This window comes from Pongo pygmaeus, chromosome 18 (genome assembly GCF_028885625.2).
Source record: "Pongo pygmaeus isolate AG05252 chromosome 18, NHGRI_mPonPyg2-v2.0_pri, whole genome shotgun sequence".
Taxonomy (NCBI): Eukaryota; Metazoa; Chordata; class Mammalia; order Primates; family Hominidae; genus Pongo; species Pongo pygmaeus.
Window position 1 is genome coordinate 70,888,422 of NC_072391.2, and position 21,024 is coordinate 70,909,445.

General features: G+C 47.2%; 2 protein-coding genes across 3 annotated transcripts in view; both read left to right on the forward strand.

Annotated features, from left to right (window-relative positions):
* Positions 1–14,337, forward strand: part of HYDIN (HYDIN axonemal central pair apparatus protein) — a 488,520-nt gene extending 474,183 nt beyond the window's left edge. The window contains exons 89-90 of the mRNA XM_063654515.1: positions 11,712–11,936; positions 13,658–14,337. Of these exons, the coding sequence (XP_063510585.1) occupies positions 11,712–11,936; positions 13,658–14,140 (708 nt within the window). The 3' untranslated portion in view covers positions 14,141–14,337. The remainder of the gene's footprint in view (positions 1–11,711; positions 11,937–13,657) is intronic.
* A 6,192-nt stretch (positions 14,338–20,529) lies between these two features.
* VAC14 (VAC14 component of PIKFYVE complex) overlaps positions 20,530–21,024 on the forward strand; it is a 113,161-nt gene continuing 112,666 nt past the window's right edge. For both annotated transcript variants that reach the window (XM_063654521.1, XM_054453755.2), the window contains exon 1: positions 20,530–20,942. In XM_063654521.1, the coding sequence (XP_063510591.1) occupies positions 20,839–20,942 (104 nt within the window). In that variant the 5' untranslated portion in view covers positions 20,530–20,838. The remainder of the gene's footprint in view (positions 20,943–21,024) is intronic.

Sequence of the window (21,024 nt, forward strand, 5' to 3'; positions counted from 1 at the left end):
TTATCTGGTTATCACTCCAAACTCTCACTGTCCAGATTCTATCAAATCTCTTGTGTTTCTCCACCTTCAGCCCACCTGACGAGTTCCCCTCACTCCAGCCCCAGCCGACTTCCTCCTCTGCAGAATCTTCAATCCATTTTGTTCTTCAGAGGAAGTCTCCATGCCCTTTATTTTATTTTGATCTTTTTCATTGTGAACTATAAAATCTATACCGAAAAGTCTATAAAACATATATATACCTGTAATGTATTAAAATGTGTGTTTCAAACAAATAATTATGAAATAAATATCTGTTTCATACCCATACCAAGAATTATGAAATTGCCATCACCCCAGAAACCTCCTTCAGCCATGTGCCCCTCTGCAGTCACAACACCCTCCCTCTCTCACCCTTCAGAGTTACCAGTATTCTTATTTTGTGATAATCATTTTTTTGTTGTTTTTGAGCAATACAGTGTAGATTTTTGAACTTTCTGTGAGAGAAATCACAGCATATGCTTTCTGTTATGTCTTCTTTCTTTTGCTCAATATTGTGATTGTGACAGCCGTCCATGTTGTTGCACACAGCTGAGGTTCATTTGCCTTTGCTGCTGTGGAATATCCCATTGTGTGACTAGACCACAACTTAGATATTCATTCTTCAGTGGCTGGTCATTTGTGTTGGTTTCAATGTCTAGTTATCCTGAAAAATGTGGCCATGGATCTCCTGGTACATGTATCCTCCTGACGCGCATAGACATACGTTGTTCCACAGCATATGCCTAGGAGTAGAACCACTGGTCATAGAGTGTGCATAGCTTTCCCTTTAGTAGGTAATTGCCAATTAGTGATGAGAGTTCCTAAGGTTCAACGTCTTCACCAACCCTTGGTATTGTCGGGTTTTTTTAAGGTTTACTAATCTGATAAACTGCTAACTCCTCATGGACTTAATTTTCCTTTTTACAAACAGATTGATTTCAGTTGGGTAATATTATATATAGGAGATCTGCATCTGTGTTCATGAGTGACCTTAGACCACTGTTTTCCTCTCTCGTACTGTCACTGTCCAGTTTGCATATCAAAGTTTTGCAAGCCATATAGAGTCAGGCATTTTCTCACTTTCTGGATTCTGTGAGTTTATAAAAGATTGAAATCACGTCTTTCTTGAACTCACAGATGAAGCCACCTAGGCCTGGTGGGTTTTTGTGTGTGTGGAGGTGGGAGAGATTGTCTGCTACTTATTTGTCTACTACTATTCAATTCCTTTAATGGGTTATTGGACTACTTAGATTTTCTGTTTCTTCTTGAGTCAGTAATAAGACCATGTTCATTGCATCCATATATTAAAATGTTGGTATAAAGTTGTTAATGTCGTATTACCTTTTTAATGTGACATCGCTTTTTCATTTCTAATATTGGTTATTGTGCCTTCTCTCTGTTTCTTAATTAGTCTTACCAGAGGTTTCTTTCCAAAATGCGTCTTTCGTCTCCATTGTGACTCTATTGTATGGTTGCTTTCTGGTTACTTGATTTCTGCTCTTGTCTTTATTATTTCCTTCCTTCTGCTTCCTTTGGGATACTGGGGGCTTATCTAATTTCTAAGATGAAGGCTTAGTGCTTTGACTTCTAGTCTTCTTGATTTGCCAAGCTATACATTTAAAATTATAAATATCTAAGTACTGCTTTAGCAATTATACAAATTGTGATTGTAGTGTTTTTTATTCAGTTCAAAAAGGTTCTAATTTTTGCGATTAATACTTCTTTTTTAACTAATGGTTATTAGAAGAGTTTCTTAATTTCTAAACAGGTGGATTTTTCTAGTTATTTTTTAAATTACTTTGTGATCTGAGAACATATTCTATATTATTTCAGTTCTCTAGAATGTGTTTAGACTTGTTTTTATGGCCCAGTGTGTGGTTTTGTGGGGTGGCTTTTTTTTGTAGTTGTTGTTGTTTTTTTATCCTCCATCTATTTTTTAAAAGAATGCGTTTGCCATTTTGAGGTTTATTTTTGAGACAGAGTCTCACTCAGTCAGCTGGAGTGCAGTGGCGCGATCTCAGCTCACTGCAGCCTCCGCCTCCCAGGTTCAAGCAGTGTTCTTGCCTCAGCCTCCCGAGTAGCTGGGATTACAGGTGCACACCACTACGCCCTGCTAATTTTTATATTTTTAGTAGAGATGGGGTTTTGCCATGTTGGCCAGCCTTGCCTGAAACCCCTTACCTCACATGATCTGCCCACCTCAGCCTCCGAAAGTGCTACTGGGATTACAGGCATGAGCCACTGCGCCCAGCCGGGTTCAGTTTCCTATATTCTTACTGACATTTTTGTCTGCTTTTTTTTTTTTATCAGTTAAGAGAATACATTAAAGTATATCACTATGATTGTGGATCTGTTTGTTTCGTCTTGTAGTTTGTCATGTTTTGCTTCATATACTTTGAACTATGTTTTGGTTAAGTAAAAATGATAGTATTTTTCTGGTAACTTGAAACTCTTTTCATTACGAAGTGATCCTCTTTGTCTCTACTAATGATTTTGCCTTGAAGATCATTTTGTCTGCTATTAATACAACTTTCTTCTGGTTAGTATTTGCATAGTGTATGTTTTAATTGTCATACTTTCAACCTTTCTGTGTCCTTATAATTTAAATGTGTCTTTTATAAACAGCATATAGATGAGATAGATTTTAAGAGAGGGAGTGGAGAGGGGATTGAGACAGGGTCTCACTCTGACACCCAGGCTGGAGTGCAGTGGTGTGATCACAGCTCACTGTAGTTTTAACCTCCCCAGGTTCAGGTGATCCTCCCAACTCAGCCTCCCGAGTAGCTGGCACTACAGGTGCGTGTCACCATACCTGGCTAATTTTTATATTTTTTTGTAGGCTCATCTCAAACTCCCGGGCTCAAGCAATCCACCCACCTCAGCTTCCCAAAGTGCCGAGGCGGGTGGATTGCTTGAGCCCAAGAGTTACAGGTGTGAGCCACCACGTCCAGCCAGATTTGTTTTTTTAATCCATCCTAGCAATCTTTACTTTTCACTGGAGTATTTAATTATTTGTATTTAATACACTGACATAGTCAAGTTTATATTCCCCCCTGTGCTTTCTCGTTATCTGGGCTGTTCTGTTTTCTTTTCCTCTTTTGTTTTGTAGATATCTCTTCCCGTCTTGTCTTCATTGTTACTCACTCACATTCACTTTTTTAAGATGATAACTTTGTGTATAATTCTACCATCCTCCTTTTCCATTGCTCATATTAGGTTTTTCCATACTCTTGGAAGGAGAAGGTAACCTGTGTATCTAAGGCTGTCTCCTCTGTTGTAACTGCAAAATGTTGATTTTTTTTTTCAAATACAGCCTTATGCTTTTAAGATTTATTTTCTCTGCTCTCATCCCCACCTTTTTCTGAGCTCTGTCTTTCCTTTACCCCTAGTGTCTCTGTTATGGTCAAATAGATTCTACTTTCATAAATTTCTCTCAGCGCAGGAGTTTTATCTTAGAAAGGAGCTTCAGTCACTTGGTTTTGTGCATTCAAATGGCCTATACTGCCCCATATTGTCCAATCTTATTGCAACAGTTTTTGCAATTAACCATAAACTGGAGCCCGAAATATTCCTCCAGCTTAGGCTGCTATTGTCAAATTGTCCTATCGGGTTTTCCAGGTTTTGCCTGTTCATGCAATGTCAAGGGAAAAAAAGTTTTCCAGGTTGTGTGAGAGCCCCCAATTCAGAGGCGATTCTGGGTTCTTGGGCTCTCGAGACTGATGATCTTTTGCCTTCCTCCTGCTTTTCCTCTATAGTGGCTGATACCACATCCATCTGCTAGCTGTTAGTAATTTGGTCCTACCCACTAGTTTTTTGGGATTTGAGGGGTTACCTTTTCACTGAGTTTTGTTATAAATCGTGGCCATGTGTTCTTGCTGCTGTTAACCTAGTAGATCTGTGCATTTCGTGGGGAGATTTGGGGAGATACCAAACTATGCTGCTGCAATCATCTTGCCTAAAGCCTGAAATTGCTTTTCATATGTGAGCAGAAGTCAAGTTTTCTTTTTTTCCAAATGGATATAAATTGTCTCATACTGTTTTTACTTAAAAGGCCATCTTTTCCCCCACTGCTCTGCAGGGCCATTTATGAAATAAATCAAGTCCATCTATGCATGGGTCTGTTCTAGCTTTTCTATGATATCAGAATGATCTAATTACTGAATTTGTGCCAATATCAGGGCATCCTAATTACTACCCACTAAGAGTAAGGTTTGATGTCTGGTAAAGCAAGCAATTATTCCAGCTTTATGTTGAGACTTAGTAACCTCTTATATTGTTGTCCTGCTGGAGTATCTTAGCTATTCTTGGCCCTTTACATTTACATATCAATTTTGAAATCAGCTTGTCAAGTTCCTCAATAAAAAATAAAAAGAAAAGAAAAATAACCTGTTGGGATTTTGATTTGGATTACATTGAATCTATAGATTATTTTGAGAATATATTAGTTATTTGTTGATCTGTGACAAATGAACCAAAATTTAGCAACTTAAAACAACAAACATTTACTGTCTGCGCAGTTTCTGAGGATCAGGATTTAAGAGCAGCACCTTGGCCAGGTGGTTTGGGCTCAGGATCTCTCAGGAGGCTGGAATCAGGTTGTCAGCCAGGACGCTAGTCATCTCGAGGCATGACTGGGGCTAGATTTTCTGTCTCCAAACTCACTCATGTGGTTGCTGGAAAGGCCTTAGCTCCCTGCTGGCTATTGGCTGGAGACTTCAGTTCCTCACCATGTGGGCCTCTCCCTAGAGCTGCTTTCAACATGGCAGCTCGCTCACTTCCCCTAGGAGAGAGATCTAAGAGAAAAGGTGCACAAGAATAGAAGCCACAGGCCAGGCACAGTGGCTCACACCTGTAATCCCAGCATTGTGGGAGGCCGAGGCAGGCATATCACAAGGTCAGGAGTTCGAGACCAGTCTGGCCAACATAGTGAAACCCCATCTCTACTAAAAGTACAAAAATTAGCCGGGCGTGGTGGCATGTGCCTGTATTCCTAGCTACTCAGGAGGGTGAGGCAAGTGAATTGCTTGAACCTGGGAAGCAGAGATTGCAGTGAGCCGAGATGGCAACACTGCACTCCAGCCTGGGAGACAGAGCGAGACTCTGTCTCAAAAAAAAAAAGAATAGCTCTCCCTCCCCCTCCCCCTCCCCCTCCCCGTCCCCGTCCCCCTCCCCCTTCCCCTCCCGTCTCCGTCTCCTGTCTCCGTCTCCCTCTTCTTCGGTCTCCCTCTGTTGCTGAAGCTGGACTGTGCTGCCGTGATCTCCGCTCGCTGCAACTTCCCTGCCTCGGGCTCCTGTGACTCTCCTGCCTTGGCCTGCCGGGTGCCTGGGATTGCAGGCGCGCGCCGCCACGCCTGAATGGTTTTTGTGTTTTTGGTGGAGACGGGGTTTCGCCGTGTTGACCGGGCTGGTCTCCAGCTCCTGGCCTCGAGTGATCTGCCTGCCTCGGCCTCCCGAGGTGCTGGGATTGCAGACGGAGTCTCGCTCACTCATTGCTCAATGGTGCTCAGGCTGGAGTGCAGTGGCGTGATCTCGGCTCTCTACAACCTCCACCTACCAGCCTCCTGCCTTGGCCTCTTAAAGTGCTAAGATTACAGCCTCTGCCCCGCCACCACCCCGTCTAGGAAGTGAGGAGCATCTCTGCCTGGCCGCCCATCGTCTGGGAGGTGAGGAGCACCTCTGCCCGGCCGCCCTATCTGGGATGTGAGGAGCCCCTCTGCCTGGCCGCCACCCCGTCTGGGAGGAAGTGAGGAGCGCCTCTGCCCGGCTGCCCCATCTGGGAAGTGAGGAGCGCCTCTGCCCGGCCGCCACCCTGTATGGGAAGTGAGGAGCGCCTCTGCCTGACCACCCCGTCTGGGAGGTGAGGGGTGCCTCTGCCTGGCTGCCCCATCTGGGAGGTGAGGAGCGCCTCTCCCCGGCCGCCACCCCGTCTGGGAGGAAGTGAGGAGCACCTCTGCCTGGCTGCCCCCTCTGGGAGATGAGGAGCAACTCTGCCCAGCCGCCCCGTCTGGGAGGTGAGGAGCGCCTCTGCCCGGCCGCCCCGTCTGGGAGGTGAGGAGCGCCTCTGCCTGGCCGCCACCCCGTCTGGGAGGAAGTGAGGAGTGCCTCTGCCCGGCTGCCGCATCTGGGAAGTGAGGAGTGCCTCTGCCCGGCGGCCACCCCGTATGGGAAGTGAGGAGCGCCTCTGCCCGACCGCCCCGTCTGGGAGGTGAGGAGTGCCTCTGCCTGGCTGCCACCCCGTCTGGGAGGAAGTGAGGAGCACCTCTGCCCGGCTGCCCCGTCTGGGAGATGAGGAGCACCTCTGCCCGGCCGCCCCATCTGGGAGGCGAGGAGCGCCTCTGCCTGGCCGCCACCCCGTCTGGGAGGAAATGAGGAGCGCCTCTGCCCGGCTGCCCCACCTGGGAAGTGAGGAGCACCTCTGTCTGGCCACCCCGTCTGGGAGGTGAGAAGCGCCTCTGCCCGGCCGCCCCGTCTGGGAGGTGAGGAGTGCCTCTGCCCGGCCGCCACCCCGTCTGGGAGGAAGTGAGGAGCACCTCTGCCTGGCTGCCCCCTCTGGGAGATGAGGAGCAACTCTGCCCAGCCGCCCCGTCTGGGAGGTGAGGAGCGCCTCTGCCTGGCCGCCACCCCATCTGGGAGGAAGTGAGGAGCGCCTCTGCCCGGCTGCCCCATCTGGGAAGTGAGGAGTGCCTCTGCCCGGCCGCCAACCCGTATGGGAAGTGAGGAGCGCCTCTGCCCGGCCGCCCCGTCTGGGAAGTGAGGAGTGCCTCTGGCCGGCTGCCACCCCGTCTGGGAGGAAGTGAGGAGCACCTCTGCCCGGCTGCCCCGTCTGGGAGATGAGGAGCACCTCTGCCCGGCAGCCCCATCTGGGAGGTGAGGAGCGCCTCTGCCTGGCCGCCACCCCGTCTGGGAGGAAGTGAGGAGCGCCTCTGCCCGGCTGCCCCATCTGGGAAGTGAGGAGCGCCTCTGCCCGGCCACCCCGTCTGGGAGGTGAGAAGCGCCTCTGCCCGGCCGCCCCGTCTGGGAGGTGAGGAGTGCCTCTGCCCGGCCGCCACCCCGTCTGGGAGGAAGTGAGGAGCACCTCTGCCCGGCTGCCCCATCTGGGAGGTGAGGAGCGCCTCTGCCTGGCCACCACCCCGTCTGGGAGGAAGTGAGGAGCGCCTCTGCCCGGCTGCCCCATCTGGGAAGTGAGGAGCGCCTCTGCCCGGCCGCCACCCCGTATGGGAAGTGAGGAGCGCCTCTGCCTGGCCACCCCATCTGGGAGGTGAGGAGCACCTTTGCCCGGCCGCCCCGTCTGGGAGGTGAGGAGCGCCTCTGCCCAGCCGCCACCCCGTCTGGGAGGAAGTGAGGAGCACCTCTGCCCGGCCGCCCCGTCTGGGAAGTGAGGAGCGCCTCTGCCCGGCCACCCCGTCTGGGAAGTGAGGAGTGCCTCTGCCTGGCCGCCACCCCGTCTGGGAGGAAGTGAGGAGCGCCTCTGCCTGGCTGCCCCGTCTGGGAAGTGAGGAGTGCCTCTGCCCAGCCGCCACACCGTCTGGGAAGTGAGGAGCGCCTCTGCCTGGCCACCGTGTCTGGGAGGTGAGGAGTGCCTCTGCCTGGCCGCCACCCCGTCTGGGAGGAAGTGAGGAGCGTCTCTGCCTGGCCGCCCCGTCTGGGAAGTGAGGAGCGCCTCTGCCCGGCCGCCCGGTGTGGGAAGTGAAGAGCGCCTCTGCCCGGCCACCCCCTCTGGGAAGTGAGGAGTGCCTCTGCCCGGCCGCCCCGTCTGGGAGGTGAGGAGCGCCTCTGCCCAGCCGCCACACCATCTGGGAAGTGAGGAGCACCTCTGCCCGGCCGCCCCGTCTGGGAAGTGAGGAGCGCCTCTGCCCGGCCGCCCGGTCTGGGAAGTGAGGAGCGCCTCTGCCCGGCCGCCCCCTCTGAGAAGTGAGGAGCGCCTCTGCCCGGCCGCCCCGTCTGGGAGGTGAGGAGCGCCTCTGCCCGGCTGCCACCCTGTCTGGGAGGAAGTGAGGAGCGCCTCTGCCCGGCCGCCCCATCTGGGAGGTGAGGAGCGTCTCTGCCCGGCCACCCCGTCTGGGAAGTGAGGAGCGCCTCTGCCCGGCCGCCCTGTCTGGGAGGTGAGGAGCGCCTCTGCCCGGCCGCCCTGTCTGGGAGGTGAGGAGCGCCTCTGCCCAGCCACCCTGTCTGGGAGGTGTACCCAACAGCTCCGAAGAGACAGTGACCATGGGGAGCAGGCCATGAGGATGATGGCGGTTTTGTTGAAAAGAAGGGGGGAAGTGTGGGGAAAGGAAGGAGAGATCAGATTGTTGCTGTGTCTGTGTAGAAAGAGGTGGGCATAGGAGACTCCATTTTGTTCTGACTAGGAGAAATTCTTCTGCCTTGGGATGCTGTTGATCTATGGCCTTTCCCCCAGCCCCGTGCTCTCTGAAACATGTGCTGTGTCAACTCAGGGTTAAATGGATTAAGGGCGGTGCAAGATGTGCTTTGTTAAACAGATGCTTGAAGGTAGCATGCTCTTTAAGAGTCATCACCACTCCCTAATCTCAAGTACCCAGGGGCACAAACACTGCAGAAGGCCGCAGGGACCTCTGCCTAGGAAAACCAGAGACCTTTGTTCATGTGTTTATCTCCTGACCTTCTCTCCACTATTATCCTATGACCCTGCCGTATCCCCCTCTCCAAGAAACACCCAAGAATGATCAATAAATACTTCATAAATTAAAAAAAAAAAAAAAAGAATAGAAGCCACAGTCTTTCATCATTTAATCTCAGAAGTGACATGCCATCTTTTCTGCCATATGCCGGTGGTCACACAGGTCAGCCCCTGGTATCATATGGGAGAAGACTACACGAGGCTGGGAATCCCCAGAGGTGGGGATTATTGAGGACCATCTTGGGCCTGTCTATCAGAAGGAGAATTAATATCTTTACAATATTGAGATTTCCAATCCACGAGCAAATCGCCACTTATTTAAGTCCTTTTTAATTTCTCTCAATAGCATTTTTTTGGTTTTCTATGTAGAGACTTTATTCATCTTTTATTAGGCTTATTTCTAGGTTTTATATATTTTGATGCTATTACAAATAGTATCTTTTTAAAATTTCATTATTTGTTGTAAGCATATAGAAACATAATTGATTTTTGTATATTGATTTTGTACCCCATCATCTTTTACAATTCACTTATTTCGGGTTTGTTTGTTTGTGACAGAGTCTCGCTTTGTCACCCAGGCTGAAATGCAGTGGTGTGATCAGGCTCACTGCAACCTCCAGCTCCCGGGTTCAAGCGATTCTTATGCCTCAACCTCCTGAGTAGGTGGGATTACAGATGTGTGCCACCATGCATGGCTATTTTTGTATTTTTAGTAGAGACAGGGTTTCATCATGTTGGCCAGGCTGGTCTTGAACTCCTGGCCTCAAGTGATCCTCCTGCCTCAGCCTCCCAAAGTGCTGGGATTACAGGCGTGAGCCACCACACCTGGCTACAATTCATTTATTTTGTATAATGACTTTGTACCCAACCATCTTCTAAAATTCACTATGTTCAGGAGAAAGACTGGCATCCAATTTTTCTTTCTCCTATTATTGTTGGATTTTGGTATCAACTTTACGCTGGTTGGAGCGGGTTCCCTCTTAGTCTTTTCTCTGAAAGAATTTGTGGAATACTAGTATTCTTTCATCCTTGATTGTCTGGTATAACTTACGAGTAAAGATTTATGAACCTGGAATTTCTTTAAGGATTTTTTTTTACTATTGATTACATTTCTCTAATGGTTATATTAATAGAACTAAGTGGATTTTCTATATGTTCTTGGGTCTGATTTTTTTTTTTTTTCCGAGATGGAGTTTTGCTCTTGTGGCCCAGGCTGGAGTGCAATGGCGTGATCTCGGCTCACCACAACCTCCGCCTCCCGAGTTCAAGCAATTCTCCTGCCTCAGCCTCCCGAGTAGCTAAGATCACAGGCATGCGCCACCACGCCCAGCTAATTTTGTATTTTTAGTAGAGACTGGGTTTCTCCATGTTGGTCAGGCTGGTCTCAAACTCCCAATCTCAGGTGATCCGCCCGCCTCGGCCTCCCAAAGTGGGGTCGGTTTTTATAGGTTATATTTGTTTATACATATGTCTATTTTATCTAGCTTTTAAATTGTGGTAAAATTATCTAAATTCTTATACTATATTCTTTTTTGTTAAACATCTATAACTTCAGTGATATCCTCTTTTTATTCTGATATTTTTCTTTTTTAAAAAACTTTTTTAGAGATGGGGTCTCACTGTGTCTTCCAGGCTGGAATGCAGTGGTATGATCATAGCTCCCTGCAGCCTTAAACTCCTACAATCAAGGACTCCTCCTGCCTCAGCCTCCTGAGTAGCTAGGACTACAGGCGTGTGCTGCTACACTCAGCTAATTTTTTATTTATTTATTCATTTATTTATTTATTTATTTATTTATTTTTGGAGAAACAGACTCTCGCTATGCTGCCTAGGCTGGTCTCAAACTCCTGGGCTCAAGTGATCTTCCTGCCTCACCCACCCAAAGCACAGGTGTGAGCCACTGAGCCCAGCCTCTGATATTTTTCAATAAGAACTAGTTATTTTTTTAAATACTTACTCATAGTAAAACCAAATTTTGCCTATATAAAAGTATATGAAATTGAAAATAAGTCTCCAGAATCCCATTTTCCCACCCTAACATAACTACTGGTAACAGTGTGGTATATATTCTTACAGTCTCTTTCTATACATCCATAGACATACTCTTCACAAAAAAGAGCTCCTACTATATATGCATTTCTGGAACCTCCTTTCTTCCACTTAAAATATCATCAACATCAACACCTTTCATTTCAATGTGTATTGCTCTACACCTCTGGTTTTTTTCTGAGACGGAGTCTCACTCTGTTGCCCAGGCTGTGGAGTGGAGTGACACAATCTTGGCTCACTGCAACCTCTCCTTACCGGGTTCAAGCAATTCTCCTGCCTCAGCCTCCCGAGTAGCTCGGACTACAGGCACGCACCACTGCGCCCAGCTAATTTTTATATTTTTTTTAGAAATGGGGTTTCACCATGTTGGTCAGCCTGGTCTCGAACTCCTGACCTTGTGATCCACCCGCCTCAGCCTCCCAAAGTGCTAGGATTACAGGCATGAGCCACCACATCAGGCCCCACTCTACCTCATCCTTTCTAGTGGCTACACAATATTCCACTGAAATGAGAAAACCGTAATTTATTTAACTAATATTCTACTAATAATACATTCGAATTGTTTCCCTTGTTTTGCTATATAAGAAATGCTTTCTGGTTCTTGCTTTGTTTCGCCATGGGTAATAATGGAGGATGGCAGAACCCAGGATGCTGTTCTGAGATTGGCCATGAGCAAAGAAGGAGCTGCCTAAGCTTCAGCCCTCCTACTGGCAGCACTCACCCATCTCCACATCTCCCTATGTGCGCTTCTCAGGAGAGGGTCCAGCACCTGCACTTAGATTCATAGAGATCCCAGATATAGAATCACCTGAACTAGAGAAAGCTAGGAGAGGTACAGGGGAGGGAGGGTGGGCTGGTTTGGACAGAGGTTCCCCCGGAGCACGAACAGCATGATCATGTGCACTATTTCTGCCCCCAACCTGCTATGGAGCCTTGGGCAGGTCTCTAGGTGGCAGGTGATGAATTAGCTTTTCAGCATGACAGGATCCTCTGTTTTCTCTTCCAGGGCACGTTCTTATTTGAATTCCAGCCCCTGAAAGCTGGAGAAACCTTCGGAAGACTAACTTTGCACAACACTGACTTGGGTTACTACCAGTATGAGCTCAATCTGAAAGCCACGCCAGCACTTCCGGAAAAGCCCGTTCACTTCCAGACTGTCCTTGGCAGCAGCCAAATCATCCCTGTGAAGTTCATCAATTACACACGGCAGAGGACAGAATACTACTGCAGGGTGAGTGGCCCCTGCTCCACCTTCTGCCCTTCCCTCACATGAACGCTGGGTTCGAAAACAATGAGAGGAGACACAGGGAGCATGAATGTGAGACTCAGAGAGACTCAGGTGCTTCGTTGTCATGGTGACACCTGCCTCAGAGGCCTGAATCTAGCCTGGAAACTCCCAGCTAGCAACAAACAGCACCAGGCCTGGGTTCTTCCATTATAACTTTCTGTCTTAACAAGCTGTGATGGAGTGTAGGGGAGTTTTGTTTCACACAGCACGCCCAGTGATCCACAGAGGGAGACAGTATAGCTTAGTGGTCATGGTATCGGCTGTGGAATCAAACAGACGTGGGTTTGGGTCCTGGCTTCACCACTTACTCTTTGTATGAATAATTTACTTAAGCTCTCTAAGCTTTTTCATAAATGGGGATAATACCCCCAACCTTGCAGGATTGCTATAAGGATTTTAAATATGTATCTAAAGCCATTTTCTTAGAGCCTAGCCTATAGTAAGTGCTCCATATACATTAGCTGTTACATCAGTTGGAATATAGGTTCAACTACTAACACAGAAACCCAAAGCTAGGCACAGTGGTTCACGCCTGTGATCCTAGCACTTTGGGAGGCTCAGGTGGGACGATCGCTATAGCCAGGAGTTGAAGACCAGCCTGGGCAACAGAGCGAGACCTTATCTCTATTTAAAAAAAATAAAATAAAATTCTAAAAAACAGAAACCACAAATAACAGCAAGTTAGATGTTGGCTTCTCTCACAAATAACAGTCTGGGCATAAGCAGTTTGAGCTGGAATGGCAGCTCGCTGACACCAGGCACCCAGACACCTTCTGTCCCGATGCTCTGACCTCTGCAGGGAGCTGCTTTGGTCCACATGGGCCAAGATGGTTTATCAGGACATCCACATTCCAGCCAGCTACAAGGGAAGAGGGGACAGTTGTATATATCACCTCGACTAATATTCCATGGAACAAAACTTCACAGGACCACACCTATCAACAAAGGAGCTAGGAAAGGTAGCTTTTGTACTGGGCAGTCACATGCCCGGGTAAAATCAGAGATCTTGTGGCTGTAGCCAAGAGGCAGAGGCTCTTGATCAGTTGTATCAGCCAAGAGATGCTAGATTATGTGCAGTAACAACCACAGGGGCTTAAGATGAAGGCTTGTTTCTCATTTGAGCAATATTCCAGAGAGGCCAGCAGGGGACCCTGCTCATCTCAGTCCCGTGGGATTCAAGCACCATCTCAAATATTTCCAGTACAGTATTAGACAGGTGAAAGGACCCTGACGGGAGTTAAATTGGCAATGAAAGGCTCTAGTATGGAAGTGACACCTTTCACTTCTGCTCACAGCTAGTTGTCTGGAACTAGCACCACCCATCCACAAGGAGCCAGAACGTTTGGTCTTCCATGTGCACGGAAGGAAAGAACCGGATATAGGGGATCAGCCTCCATGACTGCCCTATTGGACATAATCTGGCTGTGTGTCTCAGTACACATTATTAACATCTCTTTGCCTTTGTTTCTTTGTAGCAAAATAGAAATAATAATTAGTAATACCTACCCTGCAAGGGAGTTATAAGGACACAACTTTATAACATTCCCAGTCTCACACAGACATAGTTGCTTGATGTCCAGGAGTGGAGGGGCTGGGGTAGACTTGAGCTCCTGGTGTGCTCTTCAGGATCTCACGTGAGCTGAGTTTGTTTGTTCCCGTTTCAGACCGACTGTACAGACTTCCACGCAGAAAAACTCATTAATGCAGCCCCAGGAGGCCAGGGAGGCACTGAAGCCAGCGTGGAAGTCTTCTTCGAGCCCAGCCACCTGGGTGAGACCAAGGGCATCCTGATCCTATCATCACTCGCAGGTGGAGAGTATATCATCCCCCTCTTTGGAATGGCTCTACCTCCCAAGCCCCAAGGTCCCTTCCCGATCCGAGCCGGGTACAGCATAATCATCCCCTTCAAGAATGTCTTCTATCACGTGGTGACCTTCTCCATCATCGTGGATAACCCAGCCTTCACCATTCGCGCTGTAGAGTCTGTGCGGCCCAAGAAGATCAGCAACATCACAGTCTCCTTTGAAGGAAATCCATCTGGCAGCAAAACCCCCATCACCACCAAGCTGACTGTGAGCTGCCCTCCTGGTGAAGGGAGTGAAACTGGAGTTAAATGGGTTTATTATCTGAAGGGGATCACCCTTTAGTGATAACCAGGGTTACCTGTATCAACCAAAAGCTATGCATTGTCTTAGCCTGAAAAAGAATAGAGAAAACAATAAGAATTCTAAAGGAACTGTTTTTATTCTTCTCATACAATTAGAGGGCAGTTATTTCCATATTATGTGTTTTCCAAATATAGATATGAAATATCTATTCCATATTAAACATTATAACTACACACAACAGCTCTATATTTTAGACAACTGAATCCTTGTAAGTCCCTAAATTGAGTTTATTGACGTAGCCCTAAAGCTCACGTACTTTGTAATAATTCCCATTTTTATCAAGAAGGCACAGGTATCACACTAATGACCTTCTACTCTACAACACTTAGCAATGCATGACGCTGGGTACTGCAGTTTCTTTTTAAAATCCAAAATGGTTTAAAAAGCCCTTAGACATGACTATTTTGATGTGGCATTTTATTCTGCTTTCACATAAAAGCCAAATAAATATTTTCAAAGGGATGAGCAGATAACATTAGGGCAATCCAGGGACACTCCCATCACTTTTTCTCTTGGCTTTTATACCATCAGTGTCCGAATCCCACATCTGCCCTACACAGAAAGTTCTCACTGAAGTCTAGGCCCTGGAGAAAGGCTAATAGAGATCCCAGCACCCCCGACCACACACACACACCCCGCCTTGGATAGCGTTCAGCAGGAGAGCAGGGATCCTCAACCCATCTGCACCTCAGGGCCACCTAACTCTCACTCAGAACCTGCCCAGTCCCCATCTGATGTAACTGGTCTGGAGAGGGGCGTGGGCATCTTTATTATATATATTTAACTTGTACAGCAGATGGTTAAAGTCTGGCCCTGGAATGGGTTTGCTTCTGCAGACATACACCTCTGACGGAGGGTCCCCCTGCCTCTACCTGCTCCCCACACTCATCCCCCACAGCCCTCCTACAAGAGGGGCAGGAGGCTGGAAGAAGATGGCCTCTTGGGAATAAATGCCATAAAGAAGTGGGTCTCAAAAATGGTCCCTGGGCCAGCAGCAGTACTATCACCTGGGAATTTATTAAAAATCCAAACTCTCAGTCCCCATGTCAGATCTACTGAATCAAAAAGTCTGTAGGTGTGGCCCGGCAATCTTTCAGCAAGCCCTTATACCTGTCAGAGGTAGCTTTCATGGAGGGAGACTCTTCTACTTCTGCACCTCCCCACAACCCTAGCCCACTATACTCTAGGACCAAAGAAGCTTTTTCTAGAATGTCCGTAAACACAGACCTTTACAGTAGTCCTCCCTCATCCTCAGGGGATACATTCCAAGGTGCCCAGTAGATGCCTGAAACCACAGATAGTACTGAACACTCTATATACTGTGGTATTTTCCTTTACATACATACCTATGATAAAGTTTAATTTATAAATTAGGCACAGTAAGAGATTAACAACAACTAATAATAAAATGGAATAATTATAATAATATGCCAGCATCACTACCCATGTGCTTTGGGGCCATTATTAAACTAAATAAGGTTTCCTTGAACACAAGCATTGCGATCCCATGACAGTTGACCTGCTAACCCCAAGTCATCTACTCAGTGACTATCAAGTAGGTTGTGTCTACAGCATGCGTACGCTAGACGAGGGGATGATTCACATCCTGAGCAGGATGGAGTGGGATGGCATGAGATTTCCTCAAGCTATTCAGAACAGTGTGCCATTTAAAAAGTATGAATTGTTTATTTCTGGAATTTTTCATTTAATATTTTCATTCCACAGTTGACCACAGGTAACTGAAGCCATACATGAGGAGGACTGCCATACTTAATGGACAATTTATTTTTATAACCTCTAAAGACACCACTGATAGGTCTAAAGACAACCAGATGACAGATTTTCGCAATGGTTAAGTGAGCAAAGATCGCTCTGACCAATAATCTGAGAGGATGCTAAGATCAATGAGCAAGAGTGATGACTTGCAAATATACAGCATCTGTATAAAGTCAGTGCTTCTCAAATATTAGTATACATCAGCATCCCCTGGAGGGCTTACTAAAACAGATTGCTGAGCCCCACCCTCAGGAAGTCCGATCTAGGAGATTTGGGTGGGGCTTGAGAATTTGCATTTCTAACCAGTTCCTGGTGATGCTCGTTGGTGAGACCAGTCAGACTGTGAGAACCATGACTCTAAAGCCTCGAGCCTCCTGATTATTCGGAGTGGCCTATGGACCTGCAGCATCAGCATCACCTGGGAATTTGTTAGAAACGCAGGCCCTCAGGCCCCACCCCAGACCTGTTGAATCGGAATCTGCATTTTCATGGACCTCCAGGCGATTTGCATGCACATCACAGCTGAGAGTGCTACCTTAAGGTACCTGGCAAAACTTGACATTTGCCAAACCCACAGCCATAACTCTCTTCATTACAGTCCTGAGAGGAGTCTTACCAAATCTGCATAGGACCTAGTTGATGAAATTAACCCTCCCCAAAATGTGCCTCCTTCCACCTATTCACCAGAGGTACAGGTTGGGAGAAAGGAAGCAATTGGTGTGTCACTCTACTCTTCAAAAGGGTGTACCTTTTCAATAATGGTGAATGTAGTGCACCAGATGATCCCTAAGGCTGAAGAAAAGGTGGAAGAAACTGTGTGAAATCTTGGCTAACATACCACCAGTCACAGCATAGCTTATAAACAGCCTTGGGGTGGCTAGAGGCAACTCCCCTAATTTCAGACGTGTTCCAGTGCTTCTTCAAGCCACTGAAGCTGTCCATAAGCATTTTATGAAATTGATCAGGGAGAAGGGAGGGGGAGAAACAAAAACGAACCCAGGTTGCAGCACACTCAGCATTAATCACTAGATCAGCCTGCGCTCAGACCTGCTTCCTCACCTGTTTGGTGCCTGCTGTTTCAGAATCACGTAGACCCTACTAAAGATCATTGTTCCCCTCAATGCTCTGGAGATAACAACTTGAACATTAGGAAACGTTAAGTTTCCCGTTTGAGATATTTATTCTTGGTCCTGTGTACCAGTGGAACAACTGACATCAGCTGATCTGAAGGACCCCACAAGAAGCTGATTCACCAAAGAATGCAATTTCCACATCCTGATGATTTCATCCATCTTACCCAACCACTCAGTGACCCGGTTTTTCAGCCCTTCATCCTCCAGGATCCCCTTAAAAAACCCAGCCCAGAACTCTTCCGGGAGATGGATTTGAGGGTCTCCTCCCATCTCATCACTCAGTGACCTTTGATTATCACTTTCTCTGCTGCATCTCCACTGTCTCTGTGCATTGGTCTGTTACTGCACAGTGGGCACACAAACGTGTTGGTCCTATAACACCACTGAGTCTAGGGTCCAAATCCTCCTAGCCCCTGAGAGAGGAGGAAGTTCCTTCTCCCTGGGACAAAGAGCCAAGCTCAGATCCTGCCCCAGTGTGAACCCTCTTCCAGGCTGGTTTGAGATTGGGTGCATTTCTTCCCTTTAGGTTTTTCTCGTGCTTCCTTGGCCTCAAACAATAACAGAATATTCTTATATTAGCAAATTTGGAATGACAAAGTAGCTTAACAGCGGGCTTGATGAAAATAACCCTTCCAACACATGCTTGTGGAAGTTACATTGGAGAATCCATTCTCAGCAAAGCAGACCAGGAGACTTCTAACTGGGGGATGTTCAGAAAATGTCAGGGTAGCTGTGTGGCAGAACTCCAAGGAGCACTGTGCACAGAATACCGTGGGAATGGGGCTCCCTGGCCTCGTTCCACACTGAGCCCTCAGCGAGTGTGGCATGCTAAGTCTAACCACTTCTTTAGGAGCCTCAGGTCAGAGGTGACAATACTGTAACATTGGTGAGGGCCTGCCACATTTCAAGACCTCTACCTAATACCTTAAATCCTGTTGCCCTGAAACTCCAGCTACAATTACATTGCTGTTGGAGAAACTGCTTTGCACAGTTCAAGATTTAGGTACAATGTCACCAGCAGCCTCTTGCTACAAGTTATGTCATAACTTTTACATACCTTGTAATAGCTATTATGAATAGTTGTTACAGAACTATTACAAGTTCTAGCATAACAACCAAGCATCACACAGATGCAAATGAATTGTAACTGTGAAATGATGACTAGTATGTAGTCAGGCACATCAGTTATCCCCTAGTCTAGCAGAGTTTCAACAGGAATGGTCACAGGTCAGAGAAGAGGAACAAGGGTGGAAGGCAAGGGTAGCCTTTGGGCTTTATTTTTACCACCACTGCTAGCTCAATTATGCATAAATAATCTTACCTAGTTGGCATTTTTCAAGATATTAGAGAAAAGAACCACTTCTTTCTAGGAACTTCTCACCTAAAGGTAGGCATTGGTCTGAGCCTTGAATAAAAAACTGGTTACTTAGCAACCTGAGCCAGAATGTAATTTCAGGAGAAAAGAATACTTCTTTTCTCCTGAAATTAAAAAAAAAAAAAAAAAAAAAAAAAATCCTTATTGTTTGAATTATTAAAAACTGTATCATGACCCTTGGGAAATTCAGTTCACCTCTAAGAAAAAGCCAAACCAAAAAAGCAAAAGAAACATGAAATAGATTAGATATGGGTCCCGTGGAAATGCACACACATTGGAGAAATAGAACCAAATCATTCCCATTGATTTACATTTTTTCAGTGTTTTTCATCAACCATCATCAAAATCCTAAAATCAAACTTTGCAAGACATTTGGAGATGTCCTTGGCAGTACTACTACTACTTGTTAGTGCACCTACCTTCATTTATAGGATTGTGTCAGCAAAGATTTTAACAACTATGAAAACCCCACCAGTATAGGAGAATACATTTTTTATGAATTTTTCTAGACATGATATATCCATGACTTGCAGAGTTTTGGATTAGCCTTTGTATTCATTTTCTATGGCTGCATAACAAATTACCACAAAACTAGGAGAGCAAAACAACACAAATTTATTATCTCACAGTTTCCATGGGTTGAGAGCCCAGTGTGAACTGGATTCTCAGCTTAGGGTTCCACAAGGCTGAAATCAAGGTGCTGGCCAGCTGCATCCTCATCAGGAGGCTCAATTAGGGAAAGATCTGCTTCCAAGGACCCTCAATGTGTTGGCAAAATTCATTCCCTTGTGGCCATATGACTAAAGTCCTTACAGGAGAGTCTCTCTTCCACTTCAAATTTCTTCTCATCTCTTTTAAGTACTCACTTGATTCAGTCAGGCCCACCCAAGTTAATCTCTCTTTTTATTAATTCAATGTCTGCTGATTAGGGACCTTAATTACATCTGCACAAATCTCTTCTGTGATATTACATAATATAATCATGTGAGTGATGTGTAGCCCATCATATTTACAAGTCTTGTTCACACTGAAAGAGGGGATAATACAGGGCATGAACACGAAGGGGTGGGAATATTGGAGGTCATCCTAGAATTCTGCCTACCTTTGCCCTTTACTCATTGTGTCCCTGTTTCTGCTGAGGAAAATACTCCATTTTCAAGATTGTTATAAGGCCTATGTATGCACTTTTCATTCATTAAAGAAAAGTATCACCATGCATTCTGAAACTTATTCTTTGAGCTCCACTGTAATCTAGCCCTTGTCCTAAGTCCCTGTTCACTCTGAAAGCTTATGACAGGAAAGGCTGATGCACCTCCCTGTTAACTGCATGTTTACCACACTCCGGCCATAAATTGCTTTTAAATATTTTGCCACATAGTTAGGATTTCTGTTTCACCATGTAATGTGATTCCCAAAGCATCTGAAGGGGCTGCTTTCCAGGGGACCCATCTAGAGACCCGCACTCAGCAGATCTGGGGCCTTTCTGTCTGTAACCAGCCCTCCTAGGCATCAGAGCATGGTAAACACACCCCCAAATGGTGGAGTGACAGACACTGTTGGTACCTGAGATCTTAGGTGGTAGACAGGTAGTGCCATTTTTAATTGAGAATTTATTTTGATGTGTCTTAGAAAAAATATACCTATTCAAACTCATGGTTTTAGGGCATAAGCAAAGCTAAAAGAGATTTAAGGTATTTTTCAAAGTGAGTTGATTTGAGGAAAACATTAAATAGATAATACAAGTGGCTAGAATATGGTGAAAGTGATGACAGTGTTACTGCAGTTAGGGAAACGTCTGCATCTAGGAAATTGGTAAGTGACCAACTACTGAATGAACTAGTGAATTCGGTGAGTATTGAATAAATTATGTTAAGTGAATCAGACTCCAAGAACCCATTCGGTCTTATGAACGTCTACAGAAGCCCACCACGGGTCATCAATTGGGCGTGAGCTACACACCCATTAAAGCACGTCTCAAACCACACTCCAGCTACCTGGCGCGCAGCGCGAGGGTGTGGGAAGTGTGGGTGGAGCCTTGCGAGGGCGTGGATAATCCACCTGCGGCCCGCGGTGGGGGCGTGGCTGGCGAGGGGCGGGTCCTCGCGACGGAAGGCGGAAGTGCTGTAGAGTCATGTGACTCGAGTAACATGGCCGCTGTCCCGTGAGTGCCGCTAGTACCGGGCGGGAGCTGTTAGGCGGCCAGGGTCAGGTGTGCTGGAGCGGGGTCCCGGCCCAGGTTCCAGGGCGAGGCGGCGGAGCGTGGGAGGCAAGTCTAGAGCGGCGTGGTCCATGCGCCGGCGCCGGGGGCAGAGCGGAGCCGCAGACTCCCCTGGCCCCGGCGCGGCCCCGGCAGCCGCGGGCTAAGGAGTCGCGAGGCTCCCCCAGCTACCACCATGAACCCCGAGAAGGATTTCGCGCCGCTCACGCCTAACATCGTGCGCGCCCTCAATGACAAGCTGTACGAAAAGCGGAAGGTGGCGGCGCTGGAGATCGAGAAGTAAGAGCCGCCAGGACCCCTCCCTGGCTATGCAGCCCCTAACTGCTCTGCTCCCCAGGGGGACTCCTCACGCCTTCCCAGC